General features: G+C 30.3%; 1 protein-coding gene across 1 annotated transcript in view; it reads right to left on the bottom strand.

Moving 5' to 3' along the window:
- Positions 1–9,657: 9,657 nt before the first annotated feature.
- Positions 9,658–27,944, bottom strand: part of LOC118069776 (RNA-binding protein MEX3B) — a 35,093-nt gene continuing 16,806 nt past the window's right edge. Inside the window, exon 2 of the mRNA XM_035088095.1 lies at positions 9,658–18,655. Coding sequence (XP_034943986.1) covers positions 17,652–18,655 — 1,004 coding nt within the window. The 3' untranslated portion in view covers positions 9,658–17,651. The remainder of the gene's footprint in view (positions 18,656–27,944) is intronic.

Below are 27,944 nucleotides of genomic sequence, written 5' to 3' on the forward strand. Positions count from 1 at the left end.
ATATATTATGTTTACATTTGTGAGAAAAAAAGGTCATGATATCTATTTATATTTCTATTAATTGTAATTAAATTATTTAATGACATGACAAATTAATCAGTGATGAATGGAGAAAAATATAAAATCATGCTTATTTTTTTTTTTTTTGTCTCTTGCCGTTAAATAAACCATTACTTTCTCTTCGAACTCACCAATCGTCATTGTTTCTGGATTTTTTACATAAAAAGTGAGCAAGAGTTTACGACCCTTCTGACATGGCCAAAATTTGTTGCCATATAGACACTGCAACTTAACGTTTTATCCATCCCTTTTTTGGACCCTTTTTTCACTGAGTAATCTCGTCAAATCTTTCACTCCTTCCCGAATTTTCATTTCTATCTGTCATTCCCACTTTTTTATTTTTTTATGTCTCTTTAAAATGGATGATCAGTCTTCGTGAATCACAGAAAGCTTTGATATGGCCTTTTTGACGAAATTCGAAATTGTTGCAGTGTCTTATAAATCATTTGATTCTTATGAAATTTTTTTTTTTTTTTGGTTTAAAAATCACTACCATTGCATTTTATGAAAATTTAATATTGCTTTGGTTGTAGTTTTTGTCATTTGTCATTTTTTTCAAGTTAATTTTTTAGGAAAAAAGTTTTTTAATCACTTAAAGTTTATCAGCAACGATATAATATTTATTTAATTTACTTGCGTAAGTAAAAATATTTTGTTATATATTACTTAATTGTTGTATATATATTTATGTATTTATATATATTTAATAATTGGCTTGATAATTGATAGAAACAATAAATTCAAACATGAACAATTAATTTAATGAAAAAATAATTTTTAAAATTCGACTGAAATCGTTGTTTTATTTGTATTTTTTATGGAATCTAATTTTTTTTTTATGTTTCTTATAATAATTGGTATAATATGATGACATTCATTACCATGTGTATACCTTAACACTTTTATTCCTATATTGAAAATCAATAGCATAAATAACAAAAATTAGCAAATAAATTGTTTCATGTATTTCAGTTATTTATGTAGATTTTCTTCTAATCCTCGCATTTGGTCATAAAAGTTTATCAAATCAATAGATGTAGAAAGATCGAGCAGGCTCATGACATTTAATAGAAATACACACAGAAGATGGATATAAAAGACAGTAGAAGAGGCAAGAGAATGAGAGAAAGAGAGAAAAGAATAAGAGAGGATGAAAGAAAAATTTTACAGAAACAAAAAAAATAAGAATGAAATACAATTTGTTTTTCTTTTTTTTTGAATATTTGAAATTTTTTAATTTTCATTACACAAAATATCCAATTGTAAATGATAAACAAAAGCAATTAAATATTAAACTCTCACTACCATTTTTTAAAATCTTATTTCTCGCATACGTCCTATGTAACCTTAAGTAAATATTTTAATTACTTATTGCTTTGAAATTCCATATCGAAGACTTGTCGTTTACGTAAAACCGAGTAAACGTCGGATTAATGAGGGATTAAAGGGATCTAGGAAATACAGATGCTGATCATACATGATATCCTTGTGAGGATTATTACATATCGATTACGTTACCGGTGGATTGCCACCTTTACGTTTGAATCTATAGGTATATAGTTATAATAATTATTACAGATATAGAATATATTGTTAATATTTATCATAATCATTAATTATACTTACAAATAAATTATTTTTTTTCATTCAATACTCGTGGTCTTATCTTTCTTTCCTTTATTACTCAGACACTTTGTAAATATAAATATGCAAGATATTCGCACTACAAGTTGTATAATTTAAAACTTGCTCCAGTATGAGCTTTTAATGAATTGTCCGGATACTCCACGGCATATTTATGTCTACATTTTGTCAGGTGCCCGTATTTTCTTATGGATCTTTATATAAATGTGTACGTGTTTTTTTTTTTTACTTTAGGCCTTACACTTTATGTCATCATAATAATAGTATATTTGTTACTTTTATAAATTAATCAGCATCAAATACTCACGTACACTGCATAACGTATATTCACACAAAGTCCACGTGTGAGCAAATAGAGACAAATTTTTTTTTTTATCGACTTTGTTCGATTTACTCAACATTCTCTTTTTTTTTCTTTTTTTTAATTGTCTTGAAAATGGATTTGGAATTTTATTTGATTCAAATAATTAATTAAATTTCATTTTTATTAATTTTTTAAATGTTGTTTATAACACGACAATTACGATCGGAATTAAATTCCCTTGCGAATTTATCAAAAATAGTTTTGCGGACGATATCACGAAAGCACGTCCGTTCGAATTTAGCGTGACAAAGAAATATTTAACTTACAATAATAATAATTATAATAATAATAATAATAAATATTATGAATTTTTATGAAAATTCATCACTAATTATTTTTTTGACAAAAATCGTGCAATTTTATAATAAAAAAATTATTTTTTTTTCTACATCATCAATTGGCAACGATTGCATCAAAATGGTTTTTCATAATTTTTATTTAATTAGTTATATATTTAATTAAAAAAAGGGATGATAATTCTAAAAAGCATGAAAAATCACATGAAGAACATCAAAACATGTATACATGGTGATTTTATTTATTTTAGTTTGTTTCTCTGTGCGTAAGTCTATGTTATTTTTTTTCTCTTTTAAATGTGAAGTTTCATAATTTCATTGTCTTCTTTTGTTATCGCATCATTTTACAGTAATCAGTCCAAAAGCTAATGCATATTATTTTTTTTATACGCGGGGTGTTCCACGGCGATAAGTGCAATAACATTTACGACAAAAAATTAATTAAACATGTGGTGCAATGAACGTATTCCCTGATGATCATACTCTTTGTTTATTTCTCTTATTCATACTTTTTTTTCCTGCTCATCACATCTTTTTTAATGTGAATAAAAAGCACCAACATTTATAAACAAAAAATCACCGCGAAATCCACCGTGTATTGACATATTATAAATAAATAAATAAATATATATATTATGTATATATTATTTATATATACAGATTAACTTCAAATATATAGATATATTATGTTTAATATATTTATAGATCACAAATCATTACGTTAGCCATTACGATTAATTAGTTTTACTTATGTGAAAGTAATTAATGAGTGAACAAGTGATATCTTTTTTTATTCAATAAAAATTATCGTTTCATCGATATTAAATCTATTTATTTTGTTCAATATTTCATCTTCTTTTATTTATAAATTTTTTTTCATCTTATTTTCATTCTCTTGCTCGCTCATTAATGTTCCACATTATCATTTACACAGTATGATTAATGAAACACTGTAATAAAACTGTTCGCAATGACTTAGGCTACACGGTTACACAGCTAGATTGTTTACATTTTATTTTTTATATTAATTCTTATCATTTTTTTTTTTTCTTACACATATTATATTTGTTCACGTGTTAACAACAATGACGTTCATAATTATTTCTTTTGACATTTTTTCGTGCTTTATTATTCACTTGTTAAAAATTCTATCTTTAATGTGTCACACTTACACTCATCACGTGAACTAAAGCTAAAGGAGCATCAGGCAGTAATGTAATGATGCTGATATATGATTACGTCTTTGGAATTTTTTTATCGGAAACATATAGCATTCGATAAGTATAGACAGATTCAACAGACGATTTTTATTGAAAGAGGGGGAGTATAAAGAAATTGCAAAGACGTAGTTGCTATTATGGTTCATATAACGGTTTAATATTTTATCATTCAAGAATATTTTTAATCCATTATATGAATTTTTCTTATTCTAAAAATTACACCAAGTTAGACGCTCATCATTTATGTTTTTTTTGGTTTTTTTGCAAATAGATTTTTTAATTAAATACGAATATAGGTGGAGAGGAAAATTGGGCGATAAAAGGGAAAATTTGTTTTAAGGATAGTGGGCGATTTGCCGCAATAATAATGGAAGTTTAATATCATTTTATAATTGCGAATGAATTTTTGCAAATATAATTATATATTCGTTAATATATATCGACATTATAAATATACGTAGCGTTAGACAATAATATTTATTATTAATATATTTTTTTTTGCTTTTTTTTTCATCAAATTTAATACTACTTTTAAACTTTTATAACGTTTCATAGATCGAAAAATAAATATAAAAATAAACCGGGCATTTAGGTATTAATATTTTTTGTATCGATAATTTTTCTTTTCTCTTTCTTTTAATCTTTTCTTTTTTTTTCATTATTTCACTCTCATTTACCCTCTATATTTTTTCATAGACAATTCCATTAAGCCGTCTTTATTTGCGATACTCTTTTTTTTCTTATATACCGTCATTCTTATTTCATTAAACTTTATATCTCTGACTTATTCTCTGTTCAGTATCATTTCAATTTTTTCGGTGACAGAAAAACTCGTTTCGCGGAGAGATACGTCTTTGACTTTTTTGCTATATTTTCTTTAGTTATTATTTATTTTTTTAGGTTTTTTTTTCATTTTATTACAATTTTTTTTTTTGTTCAACTCTTGTAGGAATTTTATTATACCAAAAGTATACAGAGTGAAATATTTTTCCATGATATTCATTCATAAAACTTTTATCCCCGAACCGGAAGACTTAGACGTTGTATGATAAGCCGGATAAAAATGATCACGGTTCATCCTTATGTCTTATATTCCTCATAATAATTTTATTATTATTCCCGAAAGAATAAAAATTATTTCACACTCACGCGAAAACGAATTTTCATCTTGACCATGCACTGTTACTCTCCCAAGATCGATATTATTTTTTTTCCGATCGTTGGTTCAATTTTTTTTGTTTAACACGCCAGGTATTTTAAATACGATAGATACGACATTTTTGTTGAGCATTTCACAAAGTACACGAAAAAGTACAAAATTAATTCTTTACATATTTTTAATATTTTTTTATTTTTTTTAATTTTTTAATTATCCCCATCACTCAAATTAACATGGGATTGTCCCATATTTTCATTTTTTTTACCAATATAAATACGAATCCTTAACATTCTTAATAGACACTCAAACGGGTTTATATTTTTTTTCTTTTCCATTATATTTTATTTATGGAAAATTGGAAAACTACGAAAACTCTACAATTTACCCCTTACCGTCTTTAATCGGTTTAAGATATCATATATAAATATACTTATATGTTTACACATGCCCGACCAACACAATAAATATATATCATATATATGCGCATACGAGTTTTATTTAATAACCTTGATTTATTTATATTAATTCTTCATAAAACCTCATTATTAATCAAAGTGTTTTCCTATATATATATTATATGTTATTACCTGTGTAAAGATTTTTTGTGCCCTAAATTCTAGACTTTATAACTCAAAAATCATGCCATTTTTAGTCATACCATAGTAAAATAGAAAAATGCATCAATAAGCCTCGTTTTAGTCGAGGCCACACTATTATACAAGCTACACATTAATACACTACACGTGTTTTTTTTTCATACATACGTCCTCTAACTTAAGTATTTTAAATGTTATATATTTTTATTCGCCTTCTGTCAAGTTAAGACATCGAGATTCGTATACTTCCCGATTTCAAAAAACTATCCGATACATGCATTAGCCGAGAATTAGTTTTATCAAAGTAACATTAAACATAATAACAAGCAAGACTCAAAAGGTCATAAATAATAAGAAATTTTTAATAAAAATAATTTCCATACTCTGACGTCGAATTTTTTGCTACTGTTGTACTTGATTTTTTATGGTTTCCACGATATTTTTGGATTTTATATCTCTAGTATTTTATCATTAAAGTTAAGAAAAGCTAAAATAGGCGCTACTTTAATCAATACGTGTTACATTGGCTTCAACAGCGTCATAATCCAAGTAGCTTGTAATATATATTCTCATATTTTAATTTATTTCGAACCTTGTTTGGAGTATCTTTTTTTTTAGGTTTATTAATTAGGAACTCGATTCCGATGAAATTTCATAATATCATTAGATACTTATTTATTTTATCGGATAATTTTTTAATCGAAATGACTAGTATTTGTAGATTGAAATATTAAATTTGTTTAATTTAGTATACATTTTGAATGATAGTAAATATAATGATGATATTAAAATGATAATAATACTCGAAGAAGTTGGGAACCTCTGTGATCGTGAAGGGGGTGGTTAAACAGGGCGTCGCCGCGTCTCTTCCGCGACCCCCACGAGCTATCGACCGAGACCGGTGAAAGCACGATTGTGGAGAGGAAGAAAAGTAAAGAGCCAAGGGGAAAATGAAATGAGATAAAATGAAAAGAAAAAGGATATAAATATTATGTATATATATATTGTCTTTTCTTCTTTTCATTCTTCGTATTCTCTCATTTCCACTTCCTATAAGATAGGGAAAAAAAACATCAAACTCAATTTAATACAAAAATGCTCTCATATTCACCCCCCTATATATAAATTATAAGTAAACTTGGAAAAGTTGATTAAAAAATATACGACATTAAGGTAACAATTTTGAACATCCATTGAGCTTAATTAACTGCCATATATTATGTATCTATTACGAGAAAAAGTTTATAAAAGTTGAGAATTTTAATTATAAATACTTTGATAGATTAACAGTATATGTAGATTAAAGTTACAGCTGATGTTAAAAATCATACATGACAATATTGAGTACTTAAACGAAGATATAATTACTCACTATTTATGATAGATGATAAAAAATGTTTGTTTAATAAAAGTATTTGATTTAGTGTAGTAGAAAATGCAGTGGAACTTGATAAAAAATAGTACATTGTGGAGTAGGTAAAGTGCAAAGTTTTATCAGTGATTTTAGAGTAGGAGAATCTAGCCCCTGAGTTACGTCTATGTAAAGTCGTGGTACGAGTCGACGTGCTATCGATTCGCTGCAGGAAGAGAAAGAACGCGAGGGAGAAAAAGAGACCGGGAGGGATGATAGAGGGTGCAAGAGAATAGTGTTGGACGTTGGCTTCATGTGTTAGTTGGTTTGAGGGATAGAGAAGCACATGCCGGCCTCCCGTTTCCATCGTCGAGAACTCCCGACACCCCCCACCCGGTGAACGGCATCGACCGCAACCCAACGCTGCAATGCGACGTTGCCATCCCAACGGGCAACAGCCCTTGCGAAACTCGCTTTGCACCGTCTTCTTCCTCTTTTTTGCCCCTTCATTCTTATCATTTTCTCCTTTTCCTTATTCTCATACGATTCAGACAATCGTCAAGAATTTTTTTTATCAAGTTTGACGCGATATCCCACATCCTCAAGTGTCAACTGTTCTCTATATGTGCTCATAAACCAATCTGAATTCAGAACGGAAGACAGGGGTTGGAAATGGCGTCCAGACTAAACGAGTTCAAAGTTCAATGACCGAAAGAGCTGATTCAATATATACAACAAAAAATGCTTTATTTTAAGTTATAAATATATGGTTTTTTTTTTTTTAATCTTAAAAGATGAATTTTGAGCTAATTTCAAATACGTTGTCAGTGTATGAAAGAGATGCAGAATAGAGAGAGGATGATTAAAGAAATTATAAAGAGGTGATAATAATAATAAAATGCGGCCAGGGTAAAGACCTTTGCAAGAAAATACACCGGAGCTCCAGATTCCTTGCTGAACTATTCGAAATATTGTTGAAAATGATATAGAGCTTAAAAAAAATTCAACAGATTACTTTATCAAAGTTACATAATTTTTATTATTTTTTAAATTTAAGATAAATGTTTGTTTATATGTTTTTATATGTTTAACGATGTTCTGTGTAACTAGATTTTTTAGCAAAATATTAATAAATACCATTTTTGTAAAAATACATATCTTAGACCATATTATAATTTTTTTTGACTTTTTCTGTATTACTGTTCGATCAAATGTTATTTTTTTTTATTGATATTACAAGTTAAAATTTTAAGTTATGTTTATTAACAATTACTAATCATGCCATTAAATAATAAGTTAATATTATTATTTTTATTTGTTATTTTTTTTTTTTGGTTTTTTTTTGGTATTAATAATTCATATTTGATTACGAATCGTCAACTTGTGTGAGACTGACAAAATTTTGCAAAAATATAGCTGATGTATAGTAGCTGCGTCGAAAACAATTGTTAGAAAATATATTTTAATTAATAAAAAATATTTAATATTTATTACGTACGATTGAACTTATTCTTTATAGAATAGAATATTATGGAATTATTTCTATCGAATAATTTTTTTTTTTTCAGTCCAACGATTGCTTAATAATAAACTGAAATATCGACATTTTTAATGTTTAATAATTGTCATGAGAATTACAATTTTTCATGTATTGATTTAATTATGAGGAAATAGGAAACATCGGAGAGACTTAAAATTAAGTATTGATGTCAGTAAGTTTTAGAATGAATAAATAAAATTTTATAAATTAAAATTGATATAAAATAATAATGAAGTAAATTTAAAGGAAATGAGGGAATAAAAAATAAAAACCAAAGTAAACATCACATTTGAATCATATTATATATTAAAATATTCATAATTATACTAATAATAGACATAATATATTATCGCGTGTTCATAAAATTACATAAAAAAATATAGAAAATAATAAACTTGTAGCTATGTCTTCTTATTATTTTTTGTCTTTCCCATACACTCGAAAATAACTTTTTCTCTTTCACTCTTATACGCGTATCTCTTTTTTTCAGCACGTTGCTAGATTTATTTATTTATATTTATATGTAATTCAATAATTATAATAACGTTTTATAGTATACACAGATCATATTAAATCGCGCGCCCTACCGTCATTTTTATTTTATTTATTTATCTTTGTTGTATGAGAACGAGTCTTACGTATACGAGTTTTATTGAAAAAATTTTTAATATGAAAAAAGTTTTTTATTATTTTTAATTATTTTTAAATTTTATATATGGAAAAAACCTTCCTGTTTCTTTGTTTTTTTTTTTATCATCTCGAATTTAAAGTGATTTATGAGATATTTTTATTCGAGTATAAGAATCATATATGAAATATTATAGTAAATAAATTTAAATTAGTAATTAAAATTTGTAACTTGTAATCAAAAAATTATATAATCTCTTTCAAAAAATTATATTTTCTCATTTTTCTTTTCAACAGTTACTTTTTTTTTCTTATTTTCTCTATTATTTGGGAATTGGAAGATAGTCTTTATATCGTTAAATGCATATAGTCTCAGTCAGTCGTGTGTCTAAGAATCGACAAAAACAACAAAATTTAACGAAAAAAAAATTGAAAAGAAAAATTGAGAATTGATATATTTAAATAAGTGATATAAAAGAACTAAGAAGGTTTCATAATTTTTTCTCTTAAAGAAATCTTAAAAAAAAAAACTTATTTATAATTGACAAAATAAACAAATGATAATTGAAACAAACAAATGATAAATATAATAATGATTGTAAGAATAATAATAGTATTAATAATAGAAATAATAATATAATAATAATCATTATCAATAATATAGTAATAATTATTATAATCGCACATTAAAAATGAACACTGGGCTCGTGTCCCCATTAACTTCATCCGAGATATTCTCTCCGGTAGTTCACTTATTTCCCTTCAATCTATATTCTGTTTTCCATTTTTCATCATTTATCATTTCTTATTATCCATTTATTTATTTTTTCCTTTCATTTCTTTTTTTTTTTTTGTTTTTTTATTTTTTTCGTCATCTCACATTTTCTCATTCTCATTACATTCCTCGGCAAAAAATTACGTCAGAGTGGATCAGAATACTAAAAATTATATTGACGATTTGATAAATTATATACAAACACAAAAACACAAAGGTTGCACGACCCTAAAAAGCAAACTGCATTGATCGTCAATTAATTTACTTACTCATGAAAGCTTTGACAGCTGAACTTTTTTTTTATTTTATTTTTTATGTTGTTACTTATGCGAGTAATGATTTGATTTTTTTTCACTTCATTAAACAGTATTATTTTTAACAAAATCAATGCAGATGGCTTTTTTTGTCATGGCTACGCATTAATAATTAATCGCTTATACTTGCGATGACAATAATAATTAATTAATAATAGTTATAATTATAATAATAAATGTTGATGATAAAATATCAAATATAAAATATCTCCGCTACATATATTAATCCTCATTTCTTATATTCACGCATGCGTTCATTTTTAATTATTCTCTTTTCTATTTTTTGCTACTTTTCGTTAACTTGACGATTCAGGGGCTTCAAAAATAAACTAAGCACAACATTCAATATATAATCGTAATAATAATTAATAATATTAATAATAATAGTAATAAATCAATCATATAATAATATAATAACTATAATAATGCCTGGCTTGCAAATACTCATCTATTCAAACACATTTAATTATTAGTAAATGTATTTTAATGTATAAATATTCACATGCTTTAATTTATATATATTATATATATTTATAAAATATTTGCTAAAAAAATTTTCTTTCAAGATATCTTAATTTTAATATTCTGGATTAGAGTTGTTTTATCCATTTGCCATGAAAACAATTATTTTTTTATTTTTCATATATCCCGAATCGTCTCAATAAATTTTCTACTATGCTTTTACAATATCCGATTATCATTTTAATCATTCGCACCACTATTATTTTTTTTTCTTATTTTTTCTTATTAACCTTATGTACGTAAATAACGTAATCCAAATATCCTCAAAGCTCACAAGTAAAAAAATTTCATCTCGACTTTTAATATCATTTTCTAATATTACGTTTCATAATTATATCTTGGAAATACTGATTCACTAGTTTTATTTTTTTTTTTTTTTATTTCATCACTTCTAGTCAAGCTTTTATTATTTTCTTTTTTTCATTTTTGAGCGGTTGCCTTACTCAACTTTGACTCGCGTTCGCAAACGAGGGATGTAATATTCTAATTGGTTTCCTCTCTCACACATCCAAGAAAGCTCGGTGAGTTACAGAAAAAAAAATGTAAATTCTAGACTTCTAAACATGTACTATGGGGTGGGAAAGAAATGTTATGATAAATAAATTATTTGCAACAAAAAAAAAAAAATATGAAAAAGCAAGCCATTCAAAATGATGATGGTAAAATGAATGAAGTACAAAAGCTTAGAGAATTAATGTGGTTACAAAATAATCAGAAACATGTTAGAAAATTAAAAAAAAGGCATTGATTGAATATTTGCAAAAATCTGAGATCGAGTTTGTGGGCTGAGAGCTGCGCGTGTAAGCCGCATTCGTTAATTATTATCGCATGATTATTACGGGACCTAGCGGCGATGTATTAGTAATTATTTGGCGTGTTTGACAAAACGACTAACCATTCAGTTAATCGATACAATTAGGTAATAATACCAATGCAAATGCGATATAGGAATATATATGCATATATGTATTCCTACAACATCACCTGCATGATATTTATGCTGGAAATTCACGCATAAAGAGGACGCATAGATCCATGCTAATAATTATTGTAATGATAATAATAATAATGAATTATATATGTATATTTTGCGCAATTAATTCTACTGTAAACATCTACAGATAATTTGACAATTAAGTAGGTAAATAAGTAAGCGGTTACGATTATAATACGATTCTCTTATTATTTATTTTCTCACTGTTAACTTTATAATGCTCAATGCTTAATTTTTTATATATAATATAATATCATATAATAGATTTTTTATATATATATTTTTTTAGAGTTTCGTTTGCAATATGTATATTTTTAATAATTAAAATTATGTAATATATTTATTTATGTTTAATTGGAGTCAAATTATTATGTCAAATTGAATTTTTTATTTGTTTATAAGTCGCAAATATACAAACATTCTCATTCATATCCCATCACCATACCAAACGCTCGATTGTCTGAAGATCTGTAGCGAATGGTGTGTAATTAAAATAAACAAAATGATTAATAATTAATAAAATGAAATAAACTTTTTTCTCTCTTTATTTTTTCTTTTAAATAAAATTTTAAAAAAGACCATACTTTGCACGTGTTTGACTTTATTATAAATTTTTTTTCATTATTTTTCTTGTATTTTATTTAATACCATTCACGATTGTTGTTTAATTTGAATTTTCTGCATAACATAATTTTTAATAATCTCACTACGAGCGATCTTGAATTAAAATCCATACATCTATATACGTATGCGAATAATCTGAAATATCAAAAATACCGGAACACTAGGTAGGCAACTCTATATATCTGTGGAAAGACAAACGTTTACATGTACACTTGAAAACTGCGAATATATTTATTTATTTATTTATTACACGTATATTTATTAATATATTTATATTTTTTTTTATTCATATATATTTTTGGATCGATCGTTTGGGGATTCGACACGAGAATTTGTGACGACAAAAATGCATGGCAAACCGTGCAGAAACATAAAATACGAAAATTAGTTTTGATTATCAAAAAAAAAAACAAAAAAAAAGAAGTAATTACGCACAAATAAATATATTTACACGTTAAATTTCTCAATAATATTCATAATAATGATTATAATAGTAAAAATATAGTAATAATAATAATTATAATAATAATAATAATCATACAAATATTAATAATTAATAATAATACATAACATACCTATTCAATAGAATATGACAATATAGTAAAGACAGTTTAAATTAAGCAACAATCATTTTTATCTCTCTTTTCTTTCTACTATATGTTTTGTTTTTTTTTTTTTTTAATTTACCATAATAATTAATAATCCTATAAGTATAATATTTTTGTTTTTTTCTCTCTCTTTTTCTAACTATTACTCGATTTTTCCTTACATTTAATTATTATTCTTTGAGATATGTATCGTCGTGCTCATGTTCTCTAAACTCCTTTTTCATTATTTTTTTTTTTTTTTAACTTCGTCGCACCCGTGGGAGAGGCACCGGAAGTAGGACAAGAGGATTTGATCGACGCGGGAGGCATTAACAATTGCTATTCTCACTCTCTTAATCCCTCAGACTTTTATTATTATTATTATTAATCCACAAAATTTTTTGCTGTTTCCTAAAGTTTATCGCAGATCTACAATTAAATGCGCTAAGCTTTGAATTGCATCCTAACATTTTACTTCACTTCAAACAATTTTTACCTTTATTTTTTCTCTATCAATATCACAAACCGTATTTGCATCAAAGCTATTGCGCTCTGTAGTCTTTTCGCTCTAAAACTTGTTTTTACATTTTTTTTCTTTTTTTTTTCTTTTTGTCATGTATTTTTTTTTTTTTTACGAAAATGGCAGTTATCGGTCACAGCCAATGGCTATATATTTATTACGCTTAATGCCTTAATACGTTTATTAGATATAAGCTTAGATTTTTAAATTTTTTTACTATATATTAAATACGTATAGAATGTGTCTCAAAGGGTTTCACAGCGTGTATTATATTTTTATTCATAATTTTTTCTTCATCATCCTCATTATTATTATTATTATTGAGTTATTGCGCCTTTTTTTTTTTTTATTAAGAGATTTAATGATTTGAAAAAAATATGAAAGTGAAAAAAAGTAAGACGAAAAAGTTTTATATTAAATATGTATATATATATGAATATTAAATTTAATGAGACTTGAAGGTGAGAATTGCAGTTGTGATATTAGAATGAATGTTTGTATTATACAGCAACACTGAGAATATAAGTTATACGATGTGGTTAAAATCATGGTTATGCATATGAAAATGTAAGGGGGGGAATGAAAAAGCAATGAAATAGTAGGAGTGTCGACTATGTCAGAACCTCGGCCAAAGTGAAGGTGTCTCTATTTTTGCTCAATGATTTTTAGCAGAATTGAAAAACTTTTTTATCTATTTATTGGATTAGAGATATGATCCTCCAGGTCTAGCGGAGGTTCTAGACAATATTGGTTCTTTCTAGACTGACCTAGACATTAAATTATGATAAATATTTCATTTAAACATGTCTACATGAAGCTATTAAGAGCATGAAAGCTCCACTCGCGTCGACAACATAATTTTTTCTTTCGTTCTCTCATCCAAAGGATTACACGCTTGCTTATGAACAAAAATCGCGCTCCGATTTCGAATGCGAAAGTTTAGAGCTTTTGGCAACCGCTCGATCTCATACCAGCAAGACTCAGCACATAATGGCTGTTACTTACACATTACACAAATTCACTTATTTATCATCAATTGTAATAAACTACAAAAAGAAAAAGGAAAGAAGAGATTCCTACGCGCCTTATATATAGCAATATAAATTATTAGCATTTTTCTGTCATTCATACTTCACGTATATATTTAAATATTTTTATATATTTATATTTATATATGTCAAACACATATACATTGAGAATTATTATTCTTTCCTCCTTCCTCTTTCGATTAATCCATTCAATCTAATCATTCAAACAGTAGAAGCCTGCGTTCGAGATCATTCTCATTTTTTATTTAAAAAAAATCGTCTCGCTCGATTCCCTCTTTATTTTAATAATTAATTTCATTCACATTAAACCTCACTCTCGCAATCAGACTTATGATGAAGTGCATGAGATAACAGTTTCATCTACTTCTCATGATCTATGTAAATATATATTTATGTATGTGTAAATGTTCCAATTACGTGCCTTTTATTTTTATTTTTCTACTGTTATATTTTTACTTGCTTATTTTATTGATTAAAAGTTGGAACTTGGATGTTTTGAGATAAGACTTATAAATATAAACGTATATATATTTATATATTTAATATATTTACGTCATCACCGTATTGATTTTTGTTCACTTCTTCATTAAGTTAATTTTCATATTATTTTTATTATTTAGATTTAACATAGAAAAAATATAGAATTCATTTTTGCCGTTCGAACTTAAAGTATATAATAAACCTCCACAGAGGATTGTATTTTTTATAATTTTTTTATTATTTTTTTTTGCTTTGTTTTTGTTGTTTCTTTGTATATAATACATTTAAGTGCGGACCAATACCATTTAACACGGCAACGTACGGTCGTTTACGTCGTCGCAAAATTAAATTATCGCCAACTAATGAATTACAAATTTACTCGTGTTAAATTCTTTATCGGTAGTTCGAGTTGCGTATTTATTATTTAATTTTTTTTTTTCCTTTTTTAAAATCTTTTTTTTTTTTTTTATATTAATTAATAGATTAAACATCGAACAACGATAATAGAATATATACGCGAGTTGGATGTAAAATAAATAAATATACATATATAAAATACACGTGAGAAGTTGAAAGCTTCCGGTGAGACGAAATTTTCAATAATATCTCTCTCGCGCACGCTCAGAATATAATTATATTTATTATAAATTTATAGATTAATAAAACGCCAAAAAATATAATTATTTTTAACAAAATAAAAATTAAAAAAATACACAAATAAAAACGCTATGTCTTCCTCCTATTTTTTTTAAACTCCTTGCACCGGTGGGTCTAAAACACACGTTGGCTTGAAGATACTATTTGAGCACATATATAAATCTTCGTCTTTTTTAAAATTTTTTAAAAATGGCAACGATTGACAAGAAAAAATTATCATTAATCTGAAATCCATTATAATCTTAGGACATCATGGACAAGTCATGAAACAGCTTCAACGTATATGCACGTTATTGCTATATTGATCAAAAAAATGAAAAATATATATTTTTTTATATAAAAAAAAAGAAAGACATGATACATAGAAAAATGAAATGAACGAAAAAATAACAGTAATCACAGGGGTTATTTCTGGTAATAATACGGGGCGCGACTACCCGATAGTTTTATTATTATTATTTTCATTCTTTCATTTTTTTATTCACCTGCTTGAAAAGTAAACCCCTGACTTAAAAAAGAAAAACAGCCCTTATATTTTTTAAAAATACTATAGAGAACCAACAGCCAGATTATATTCTCCCTTTCAAGTATGCTTAAACCTAAAGAGAGATGTAGAAAATTGTATCCTTTTCGTTCCTTCTCTATAATATTTGATATACAGATATTTATGCAATATGTATAATATTCTAAATAATAGTAATAATTAGTATAATTATTTAATATAATAATTAGAATAATAATAATATATAATACGTCTCTCGAAATGAAAACTACATGTGTTGCTGACAACCCTTTCCTAAGAAGGATATCATTATTTATGAAGTAATTATTACTTGATTATTACTATGAGTCAATAATACAATCAGAGGACGCGGCGCGAGGAGAGGAGATTGCTTGAGGATGTATTTAAATGTATGTTCTATAGATTTTAATATGTAGCGGGAATTAGGAGAAATGAACTCCACCCAGAAATATATTTCGCAACCCCGTGGGTAAGCCGAAATATTTTATCTTACCCCCTGATTGGTTTACTTGTGTAAACCCCAGCACAGCAATCATCAACTCATTATCTTACCTATACCTCATTTATGCCCCCTCCCCCCATTTTTATTTATTTTGTTCATTTTTTTTTTTTTTCTTTAAATATAATCGGCAACTTAAACTTCCGCCTGTCATCCCATCGGCAAACGCGCAAAAATACAAAATCTAAATTCTCGATAAAATATCATATATATATTTATATATAATATATATTTATGTTTATATTTTTTTATATATAATATATATTATTTCAATTACTATATCGCTTATATAAAGGTAAAGATAATACTCTAAGCGAGAGATGACGGGTGGAAGAAGTTTTATACCGTTTGAGCTATGAATTGTCGTTATTATTTATTATTATTTTATATTTTATTGATTTATTAAATTCAAATTTTTTAAAATTATTATATACTTGCTTTCTAAAAATTCTTTCCTTTACTAAACTTTTCCATTGGCAACTCGCGGGGTTGCGTATTATTATCCTTTGCCTCTAAATGACTACGCATTACCACAATCCACTTTTATCTAATCTCATTATTATTATGTTTTTATCAATATTTTATTTTTTCGTCGTTCACCAAATAAATGAACCGACATATTAATTTGTGATCATCATGATCTACGAGTATTCTACATATCTCGTATTTCGATTCACGGCGCGACTAGTTAATTAATTTATCGTCGATACACTATACCCAAGTATCAGTGTGAAATTCTCTTGGTTTTGTGGTTGCTTAAAAACATTCAATAGTCTGTTGAGACGAACCGAGATCTATATTAGCAAGAGAATTTTACACTTGTTTAAAATACATTTATTTAAAATTAAATGACAAAATTCGCATGCTTACGTGATCAAACAATTTTCTCTTGGTTCTAAACGAGAAAGCACGCATTTAGAAGACGCGCCGCGAGTCGGGACCTACACCTACAGCATATTTAATCAATTCGTTGTATCCGGTTGGCGCGGGAATGAGCGAGCGAAGAACGCGTTAATATCCCCGGGTATTGTGTATGGTGTATGTGTGTAAATGTATCTTTTAAATGTTTGTCTTGTTTAAGGTTTAAATATTGGCAGCAGCAGTGGAATTGAAATCTTGTGCGCGTCTTTCCAGACTCTAGGGTCCCTCGAAGTTGTCTTCATCTCTCTAATCCACTTGATTCTCCCCTCATACGCCTTCGACACTCTTCATCTGCATTATCTTCAATAACTCCTTCACACGCTTCCATTTTAAGAGAGAATTCGAAGTGCTTGGAGCACAGGCCTGGAGCACACAGGGCAGCTGGGATCGGAATTTTCACAGACTCGGTTCGCACATTCCAAGCAGAAAAGATTGTGTCCACAGGGTACTAAAGCAGTTGTTACTTCTTTGTCTCCACAAACAACGCATTCACGACGACCTCCGGCACTTCCACTTCCCAAAAGTGAGTCCGTTGGGCTGGCGGGACTTGCTGATGCTGGTGGAGATGGTCTTGATGGTAAAGCTACTCCTGGGAATGACCAGATTGATGATGCTGATGCAGTTTGTGATTCAAATGATGGTGATTCACCAAGACCTTCATCTCTTTCAAGTCCTGCGCCCCAAATGGCAACAATATCATTGAACCCAGGTGCTCCTGAGCTACTAGATGAGCTGCTGCAACTGCCACTGCTTGAGAAAGCACCACTGCTTGAACCATTCGAGCCGTTAGAACCAGGTGGATCAAGACTACCAAGAATTGATCCCAAACCACCACGACAAAGAGCACCGAGGAGATCTACTTCTTCAGCACCTAATCCTGGACCAGTTGTTGTACCAGTTCTCAATGCAATGTGAGCTTCAATTTCACGCCTTGCTGCCTCAACACTTTCTGGTAATCCCGTGACTTCAAACACTGGTTCTTTATCACGACTTGGTGTTACAATGTATGTATGTGTCTGGTGTTGAATCCTCTTGATTGTTGCTCCCTTTGGACCAACCACCAAACCAACAACTCTGTATGGCACGCGTACCTGAATTGTCACATGTCCGGGGACAGATGCTGGTGGTCCAGGTGGTGTACCAAGAAGTGCGCCAAGAGAGCTCTTACGAGAGGCGCGAATCTGCGAGAAATGTTCGGCTGCAGATAGAATTTCACGTTTAGCACGTGCTACATCTTCCTTCCTTCCGGTTACCACGAACACAGGCTCTTCACCGCGTACTGGAGTCTTGATGTAAGTATTTGTTTTAGCACGTAAAGCCTTGATTTTGCATCCTGTAACACAAAAAAAAACACCGAAAATTAGCTTTTCGAATAAGAACAATCATTTCTTATACTAAAAAATAAGCTGGAGGGTGTAAAAAAAAGATATTGGGTGGAGAGGCCAATTTGGCAGCAAAAAGTGAGCTGGTGTTATTGGATTTAAGTCCATTTAAAGACCTGCATAAGAGTAGCATAGCTATATACAATTGTTCACGCGAGATGAGGCATCGCCTGAGGTAAGGCAGCGTTGAAAGAAGGGAAAGAAGAGTGCAGGGTGTAGGAAACTAAAAGGAAGAACGTCCCGCCGACCCGGTCTGGTCCCGCCGCAGACTCCCTGGCCTTGAGTTGGCGCAATGCTAGCAATGCAGGTGAACCACTCCTCATCTTATCCCTTTCTAACATACTATCTTAATTCTTTCTCTTGCTCTTTTCTCTTGCACATTCTCCTGCATTCTCCGCTACTTCATCGCGTGCTCAACGCGATTCTCTCATCTCTATCTTCTATTCTTTTCCCGTATACTCTTTTCATATATTTACAAGAATCCAATGACTAGCAGCAGTTACTAATCCACCATTTATATTCTGTACTTATTCGTTTTATTTACTAATTGCATTATGTAAGACAATATCAAGGTTTACTTCAGGGACGTGAGTCTGCAGTCAAGTAATCTTGACATAAATACGATACGAAGCCGGAGTAATCATCAGTGAAAATACACTAAAGGGAAAGGAAGACCATTGAATTTATGTATACACGTATTTATATGTAATGAAGAATGAAAAAACCACACCTTATCCTTGATATTTGATGGTCAGAATATACAGAATGACGGGGGAGTAAAGGACTAAGGTCATCACGGGCGTTTGTCTCAATTAGTGTGTAAATTACAGGTCATTATATCTCGAATCTCATTCCTAAATTGAATCTTTCGATTTAGGATATTTCTCAATCTAGATCAGTAGACCTAGAAAGACGATCATTAATTAAATATCCGTTAGATTTTATGTTCATTTTTGGACTATTGGGTGGTAAAAAATACTATCGAAAAAGTTCGTTCATCTCAGGTGACCTGAGTCGAGAAATATCGAGTGATAAATAGGAGCAAAAAGAGTAACAAGAGTAAACAGAGAAGGGAAGAAGTGGCCGTCGATTCTGCTCGAGGAAATCGAAGGCGAAGGACCTCAAGAACTAAGTCGACGACTTGGTGGGTCAAACAGACATTCTCAAGTGGTATTTGTGTTCTTTCTGTACGTGTATATTCACTTATAAAATATATGTATACAACACACATCAAGCACCAATGTATAGATGTATTTGAGAAGGGGCAGGTGAGCTCGGAATCGCGTAGGCAGGTATGCTCGTCTCCGGGGGCAGATATGACGCGGGGATGCGAGAAAGACGAAGAGAGGGTGTCCACGCGACGAAGAAAGAACTCGCCAAGAGGGGGGCGTGGGTCGTAGACAGTTGAAGGGCCGCGGCCAAGGTGAAATGAACGAGCGAGCGAGAAACAGAAGTAGGAAGAGAGCCAGAGAGAGTCAGACGATTCGCCTTTGTCCGCATAAGCAAACCGACCAACGAAGGGCGAAAACGAAGGAGAGGTCTTACCCAACGGTCCTCTCAACTCTCACCAATGTGTCCTCAATGTCTTCTGATTATGTTACGCTTGGAGAAACCGTAGATGTGGATAGAGTTCCGTCCCGAGAACCCCCACATACGATTCATGCTTCAATTCATTCGACACTGGAGACGAATTTCAGTTTTTGGATGAAATTCATTTTTTCATTTTATTTTGTCTAGTTTTTTTGGAGTTCTTAAAAAATGCCAAATTGTTGCCAAAATTGTTGCAGAATTTTCGTAACATCTGACAGTATTCATTATTTTAATTATAGTTATTATCAATCGAAAGAAATTTTGTTCATTCTTTCTTTCTTTTTTTTTCTTGCTTTCGTTGGTAAGAATTTTTTTTTAATCAATCCTCTGTTATATATACTCCAAAGTATAATGTTATAGATTAGTAGGTGTAAAAAAAAAATAAAGGGATGAAGTGTCTATAATAATCATGGAGCTGTGAAATGTACCATCGATTTCAGTTGTTTTTTTTCTTCTTTTATTCTCTCTTCAACATTCTTGACACGTGGAATCGAGTATTCTAGATTTTCTAGCAACCCTTACACAGCAGTAAAACGATTCTAAAAGCATCTTATTCTCAATTCTACGCTTGTACCCTTTTCTCTTTATGCACATAATGATTGATGGAATATTGTATGCAGTAACTATCCTTTCTGAATCTTTACCGAAAATTTCCTTATTCCTGACAACGGTCATTTGTTTTTACAAAAATTCAATGGGGTGAAAAGTTGAAAGTTATTTAAGAAGTTATTTTTATAGACCTTGAAACAATAATTGCACGAGAACAAGAGATATCCAACAATTTCTCGCATGACTGCGCACCCAGAAAGTTCGGTAACAAACAAGATCCAAACGTGCAATGGACATGGAGTATACACACTATATAAAGGGCAGTTGAATCCAACCAGAAATGATGTGAAAGACTCTTGGAGTATTTGGAGAAAAAAGAAATATGTAAGAGGAGAAAAATAAATGAAGAAAAAGAGAAATAGAAACTAAAGAGCCATCTGCGTGCGCGGCACTTTAGTAATTTTGCTCCTCTTGAAATGGAGAACGCCTACCGAAATTCCACAGCCTTTTCAGAGCTTCATTTTGGACTGTATGTATTATATCTCCTTTGTCTTCCTACCGCTCTGATTTTTACAACCAAATATCAATCATATATTCGATGTACAAATATAGACAATGTGAACAAATTATATATACAATATTTCAAATCCTCAACTACTACTGGATTAACTTTCTAAATACTCTTCCAAAATTCTACCTTAATTGAATAACAACTAACCATAAAAAAAACAATCAATCATCATTTTCCACACCCCAATTCGACATACACGTCTCTCAAAATTCCAAGTCTACAATCATGACGACTACTACCTGACCAAATCCCTAGAAAGGTATGAAAAATTTTGAATTTCCTGAAAGGTCTATTGGCAAAGATGGTAGTCAATTGTCAGCAAAACAATATATACATTAGATGTATGTATGTGTGCATAAAGACATGAGAAAGAGAGGGAGAGGGAGGAGTGCATAAATGTGAAAGAGACAAGGATGAAAGGCTTACGACGTTCTGGTGGTAGGCACGAGCCGCGAGCCGGCGCGAGTACAAGTTTCTCAGGCAGGTCAGTGAAACTGCGCCGTCAAGTTGAAGGCCAACACCCCCACAATGCATCGGACGAGCACCCGAGAACGCGTCGAGCGTCCCCCACTACTAAACCAGGCGTCGCACTACTACCGTCGTGGTGACGAGCGCATCCCCCGCACTCTCTAATTCCCCACTCGCCCTTTTACGTTCACCAGCCCCACTCTCTCCAGCTCCCTAACATCCGAGGAAACTCCGACTGATAAAGTCGATGGCACCGGCAAGGATGACACAGCCTCATGGTAACGACCGCTGCATTTTTTTTCATTCATTTTCCAAAAGACATCCCCTGGTAATTTTTTTTTATTTTCTTTTTGCTGTGAGTCTTCTGATATTTTTTTTTTTTTGTTCACTCATCGTTTAAAGACTCGGCTCTTGGAGTTTCTTTTTTAATGCTGATCGGAGCTCAAGAGTTGAATGACGCTTCTTAAATGGCAAATTTAAATAAAATGATTCAGGAGTGCAGAGGAAAAGAGAGAGGCGTGCGATCGATTTCCGTGACCTCGCCAAGGAGGCGACGACCGGCACGGGACCTCGAAGAATCTTGTTTCTACGTGCATACCCACTTCACTATGCACGCAAACCTGATAAAAGAGAACCATTCCCTCCTCTTTCTTTCTGCACTCTCTTCTCGCTATATAATCTGAGTATTCACTTCTACAACTTTTTTTTTTTTTTATACCAACTAACTTTTTATATTTATTATCTCTGTATTCTTTATTCGTTAACCTTTGAAAATCTTTAACGCTTGAAAATTTTATTGTAATTAATTTTAGAAATTTATATTATTATGAAACCATCCATTCACTCAAGTCTCCTTGAATTGATTGATTAAATGCAAAATTTAGTCAAGTTAGATCTACAATTTTCATTTGACCGATATTCTATTATTTATATGACAAAATTGAAGTAAAATGTTTTTTAATTATTTTTATTCAGTTAAAAGTTCAATAATCAATAATTGTTAGTGAATTAATTTTAATGGTAATTTTGTCGATGATTTAATGATGCAAAAAATTCTGATTCAAGGAAAAAACGATCCCAACCCTGGAGTCTAGACCATTAATATCTAAAAAGCCTAATCAGAGTATCATCTGGGTGGAACAAAAAATATCTTGAAATTCTGACAAGTGAAAAGAGAAGCTAAAAATGCCATGAATAAAAATGACATTTCTCGTTGGTAACGTACTTATATTTACAGAAGATCATTTCCTCAGTCAGCAATAACTCACGGCACCAAATCGAATGCTTCCTTGATACCCTTACTATCTTTCTTGTCTTTGGCGCGAAGGCCAGAAATTCCAGCTCCGCAAATAGATCGATGACACTCGAGCAAGCAATCTCGTGGTGGTGCGCGCACAATCCGACAAGTGCGTCGTTGCGCTGCGATGTGCGCATACAATCCGGTGCAGTTAGTGTGTGCTATGCCTGGATTTTACTTGCTCGCTCACAACTCCCATCTTATCCGTAGTGTCTCTGAAATATCCGGGCACGGGATAAAGTGCAATGGACGCGAGCATGCACGCACGTCCATCGATGCGTCCTGGGTTCGTTTGTTTCGCTACACGCATAGTAGTAAGTAAAGTAAGTAGTTGGACTCTTTCTCTCTTTCTCTTTCATACTCTTTCCTTCAACAAGACTTCAAATGACAGTGGGGGTCACACTATATTAAGATTGAACTCTACTGACATCTACACAATTGAACCTCCTGCTTTTCGATGAGTAAGTAAATAAATGTACCCAATTAATTATAGATAAGTAATAAAAAATATCATCATCAATAAATGAATTAACATTATTTTTCATCAACACTTTTAGATGGATAAAAAATGCATTTTTCCAGTAGAACAATTTTTAATGAAAATGGCAATAAAGCTAATAAATGATAGAGAGTTCGCTCACTATATTAAGACTGAACTCAACTGACACTGCATATTCTTCCTCTACCTCAAACTCTACAAGATGCGATAAATGAACACCCCGAGTTAAGGAGCCAATGGACGTACGTCTACCTACGTTTACGACTCGACATACGTAGTTAATTACGTGCAACATATCCGCATCTCGATGACCATCTCACAATACCAGTATACGCAGTAGTCCTCTATATAGCTCACAGCAGGGTCTCCCAACAGTTTCAACGTGTTTCTGCCTAGGAAACGAGAGTATTAATATCAACCGAGCACTGACCCGAGAGAGCTAGCATTGGTAAATTAACATAATTGTCGCATATTCACACCCGTTTTTATTGATTATGACAGGTCAATGAAATGACTTTTAAATAGATACATGTAATTACTATAAATAAATAAATGAGCGGTTAATTGAATAGTCGTTACATAAATATCTATTAATAATCATTATATTAACTCCTCTTTTCATATACTTTTTAATGCTTCTCAAGACCATCATCAACTGTTCCGAATGAGTAATACGATTATGCCGGTATTAACAACGCTTTTCAAGTATTTTTCTGCAAGATTAATTGTTGAAATATTTCAAAATAAAATTTAATAATAAAATTTACGACATACGTAATCAATTAAATAATTACAACGAAAATATTTATATCTGTTTTGCACGCCATTCAGCTTAGTTTATTTCAAAATAACAATCACTGAATGAATTATTGTATTTTATATATTTCAAATCGATGATGGACGGATTTAAATTTATCTCTATCGTTGTCAAGCCAGAAATACAAAGCTTTAGAAATACACAAATTTCTCGAAATTGTAATAATAAAGAAGTTGTCGATATAATTATATAAATTAATCTTTGGTAAAGTAATAGTATATTTTATATAGTTACAGTTAATTATAATTCGTCATGGAGATTATAATTTCAGAATTCAACTAGAAGGTTATTGATTAGTTACATCATCAAATGATGAAACAAGAGGATTAGAAATCTGTTTGCTAATCATTTAATTGAGTTTTATAAATGGTTTGTAATGTATGAATAAAGTTCAGTTGTTAATGCAAATGTAAATTGACAATGGACCAAACTACTCATTGTCAGTAAGTTTTATTGTATTAACAACACAGCTACCCACCTTCTCACAAGCCTTTTGCTCGACTCTCACGTGTTTTTTTTTCTTACATTACAACTCTCCTCACACTGCTATGTGTTGAGTCACTATACAAATGCCCCAAGTTGACCGGAAATTTCTATTATCGCTGTTTCGTAACTTTCACAAACCAGGAAGAAAGATTCAAATCATTGTGATAATTCTCTTTGGAGTAATATTTTTTTTTCTGGCAAAAAAAAAAAAAGTAGCAAAGAAAAGGAAGAAAAAAATGTACCTCTGAGTTTTTTAAGTAACAATAAAGATAAATTGAGAAGAAAGATTAGAATTTATATAAAGAAATGAAGAATAAAAAATGTCCAGACGATCTTCACTACCCCTGAAGGCGATCTAGAAGATTTTGGAGTCTCTCTGTTTCTTTAAGCAAGTTCTTCATCGCACAATGATCCCCCATTTTAAGTCCTCAGTGAGGATTTGAGACTCTAGGGTCTTTTGGAAACCAAAAAGCAACGACGCAGATGAAATTCGAGGCCACACAAACACCCGAGGCCTCCACCTCTCGTTCACCATTCTCTTCATCTTTTTCTTCCCTTGTTGTTTCCACTCTCTCTTTTCTCTTTTGTTTCCCCATTATACTTTTTTTTTTCTTTTATTTTCTATATATATATAGATATATATTTTCTTTTCAGTATATACCATACCAAATGCTCGTTTTAATTCGCAGCAAGTTAGTCGCGACAGCTGCGTCCGTTGCGATTCCGTCGCGTTGGTCGAAAGATATATACAATACAACTAACTTCAAGTACGTTACCACGTGTATATACGAGAAAATGAGAGACAGAATCGACGACCGGTTAGACTTAGGCCAAGTCTCGAGTATGTTGACTCACCGATCTGGCACTCAGGACATATTAATCGTGTAAAACCACGCTTGGTACTCAACAAAGTGTATTTTCTTTGATGTTGTTCAAGAAAAATTGTTTTAATAAATTACATTTATGTTGGTGAACTCTCAAACCAGCAATTATTGCAAAAGTTTAATCTGATAAATGATCGATATGATTTTCTTTAGCCAATAATTTATTTACTATAAAATCGACCGTAGTTGATGCAATTTATTTTATTAATACCTATTGACTCTTTTAGATTTATTTGATGACATTTTAATATATCTATGATCATGTAATTAAAATCTAATCAATAAAATATTCGTGTCATTAACAATGGGCGACTTATAAATTGCAATTCCTTGAAAACTGTCTCGACAACACAGCAATGTGTTTAGTATTTTAATTCGAATCTATCACATGTATAGAATTTATTTAAAATAAATTTAAATCATTAAACAGATTACCAAGAAAATTTTCAGCTCTTTTTAAATTTAATGTCGTGTAATTTTCAATACCTACTCTATTAACCCCATTTATCAGTCGGTTCATAAATAAATAAAATATTAATATTTTATAAATTTTGTATTATTTATTTTACACTCAAGAAATAAAATTTATTTAAATTTTTTCTCGCTTTCGTCTCGTATATATTTTTTTTCAAATATCTATTCAAACCTTTAATTAAAATGAAACTTTAGATGGATAGAAATGGAGAAAATATGTGGGTGCAGAAAATGAAAATCTAAATAAAAATTTCCCATGTTTGCCAAATGAAGGACAGGAGTGACTAGATTATATGCAAACGAGTTAATTTGAAATTATTTAAAAGAGTGAAAATGTTTCGAGATTTATATGGGTGTTCATGACGTATGCGACCCACACGTGAAAGAGGCGTGGGGACACTGGTACAGAGAACTGTATTACTGTTGCTACTGGTGCTCTGGTATCTACACGTCCGTTACGCACGTTGAACGCTTTCGCCGCTGTATAATATCCACGTACATATATATCTACACTTAACTCATTGAGTAACAAACCAAGCTGACAACGTCATCGATAGGCTTCTTAACAATGTTTAATGTTAATCAGGTTTATGTAAGCAAAAAATCTCGTTGCAATTATCTCGAATTTTTACACTTGTGTGTAATTAGATATTAAATGTCCGAAATAAATTTGAATGAAAAAACTTGTGAAAGAAACGACGATAAAAAATAGTGCAAAAAAAATGATTGTCATTAAATCAACATGAGATGTGAGAAACTTATCAAGATCTCCATCGTCTATAGATTTACAATGTTAGCAATATCAACAAGCATTGGCAAAGTTTTATCAATGGCCTCGACTACGTAGACAGAGTGTCGTAGTGCTTCACAAATCCGATTGGAATAATCCATTCATTCAAATACATAGTCTGATACTTTTACGACCAGTAAAATTATGTATGCTGTAGAATCAATTTAAAATTAAATTAATCAAATCACACGGTGAAAAAAAATTATAGTTATACATAGTAAATTAATCAATATGCGTTTAAAATACGATTCGTTTACTTTTTATTTTTGTTTTAATTTACTATTTAACACGTTGAAAAGCCTTTTTTTTATCCACGTGGATATTTGTCTACGTTACGTGTCCGCGTTATCGATTTGTCTTGACATAAAATGCTGACGGCAGCTTTGTTTAACGATTGATTCATGAGACTTACCCTCAATTATTTATTCAGACAATAATTTTTTTTCAACAACTCAATTAAACATCAATGAAAGATTATCTCATAAAGAATTCATCCATGACTAATATTTTTCTTTTCTAAATAATTTTATATTTTTTACCAAAATATTTGGAAGTAGTTGGGAATAATATTCGACATTGATTTATTTTTTGGACGTGATTTTTGAATAAATATTTCAATCACGGTATGGCATATAATTGAAATCATGGTAATATGATGAAAAATGCCTTTGGATATTCTCCAAAACCCAGGAAGTTTGTCGGCACTTTTTAATCTTTTGATTTTCATTTTTATTACCATTCTTATCTCTGGTTCACTTTTATATATGGCATGAAAATATATGTGTATGTGTATTGGAGCAAAAGAGATGAAAAAA

This window comes from Chelonus insularis, unplaced genomic scaffold (genome assembly GCF_013357705.1).
Source record: "Chelonus insularis isolate UGA/USDA-ARS -01 unplaced genomic scaffold, ASM1335770v1 contig_42_pilon, whole genome shotgun sequence".
Classification (NCBI taxonomy): domain Eukaryota; kingdom Metazoa; phylum Arthropoda; class Insecta; order Hymenoptera; family Braconidae; genus Chelonus; species Chelonus insularis.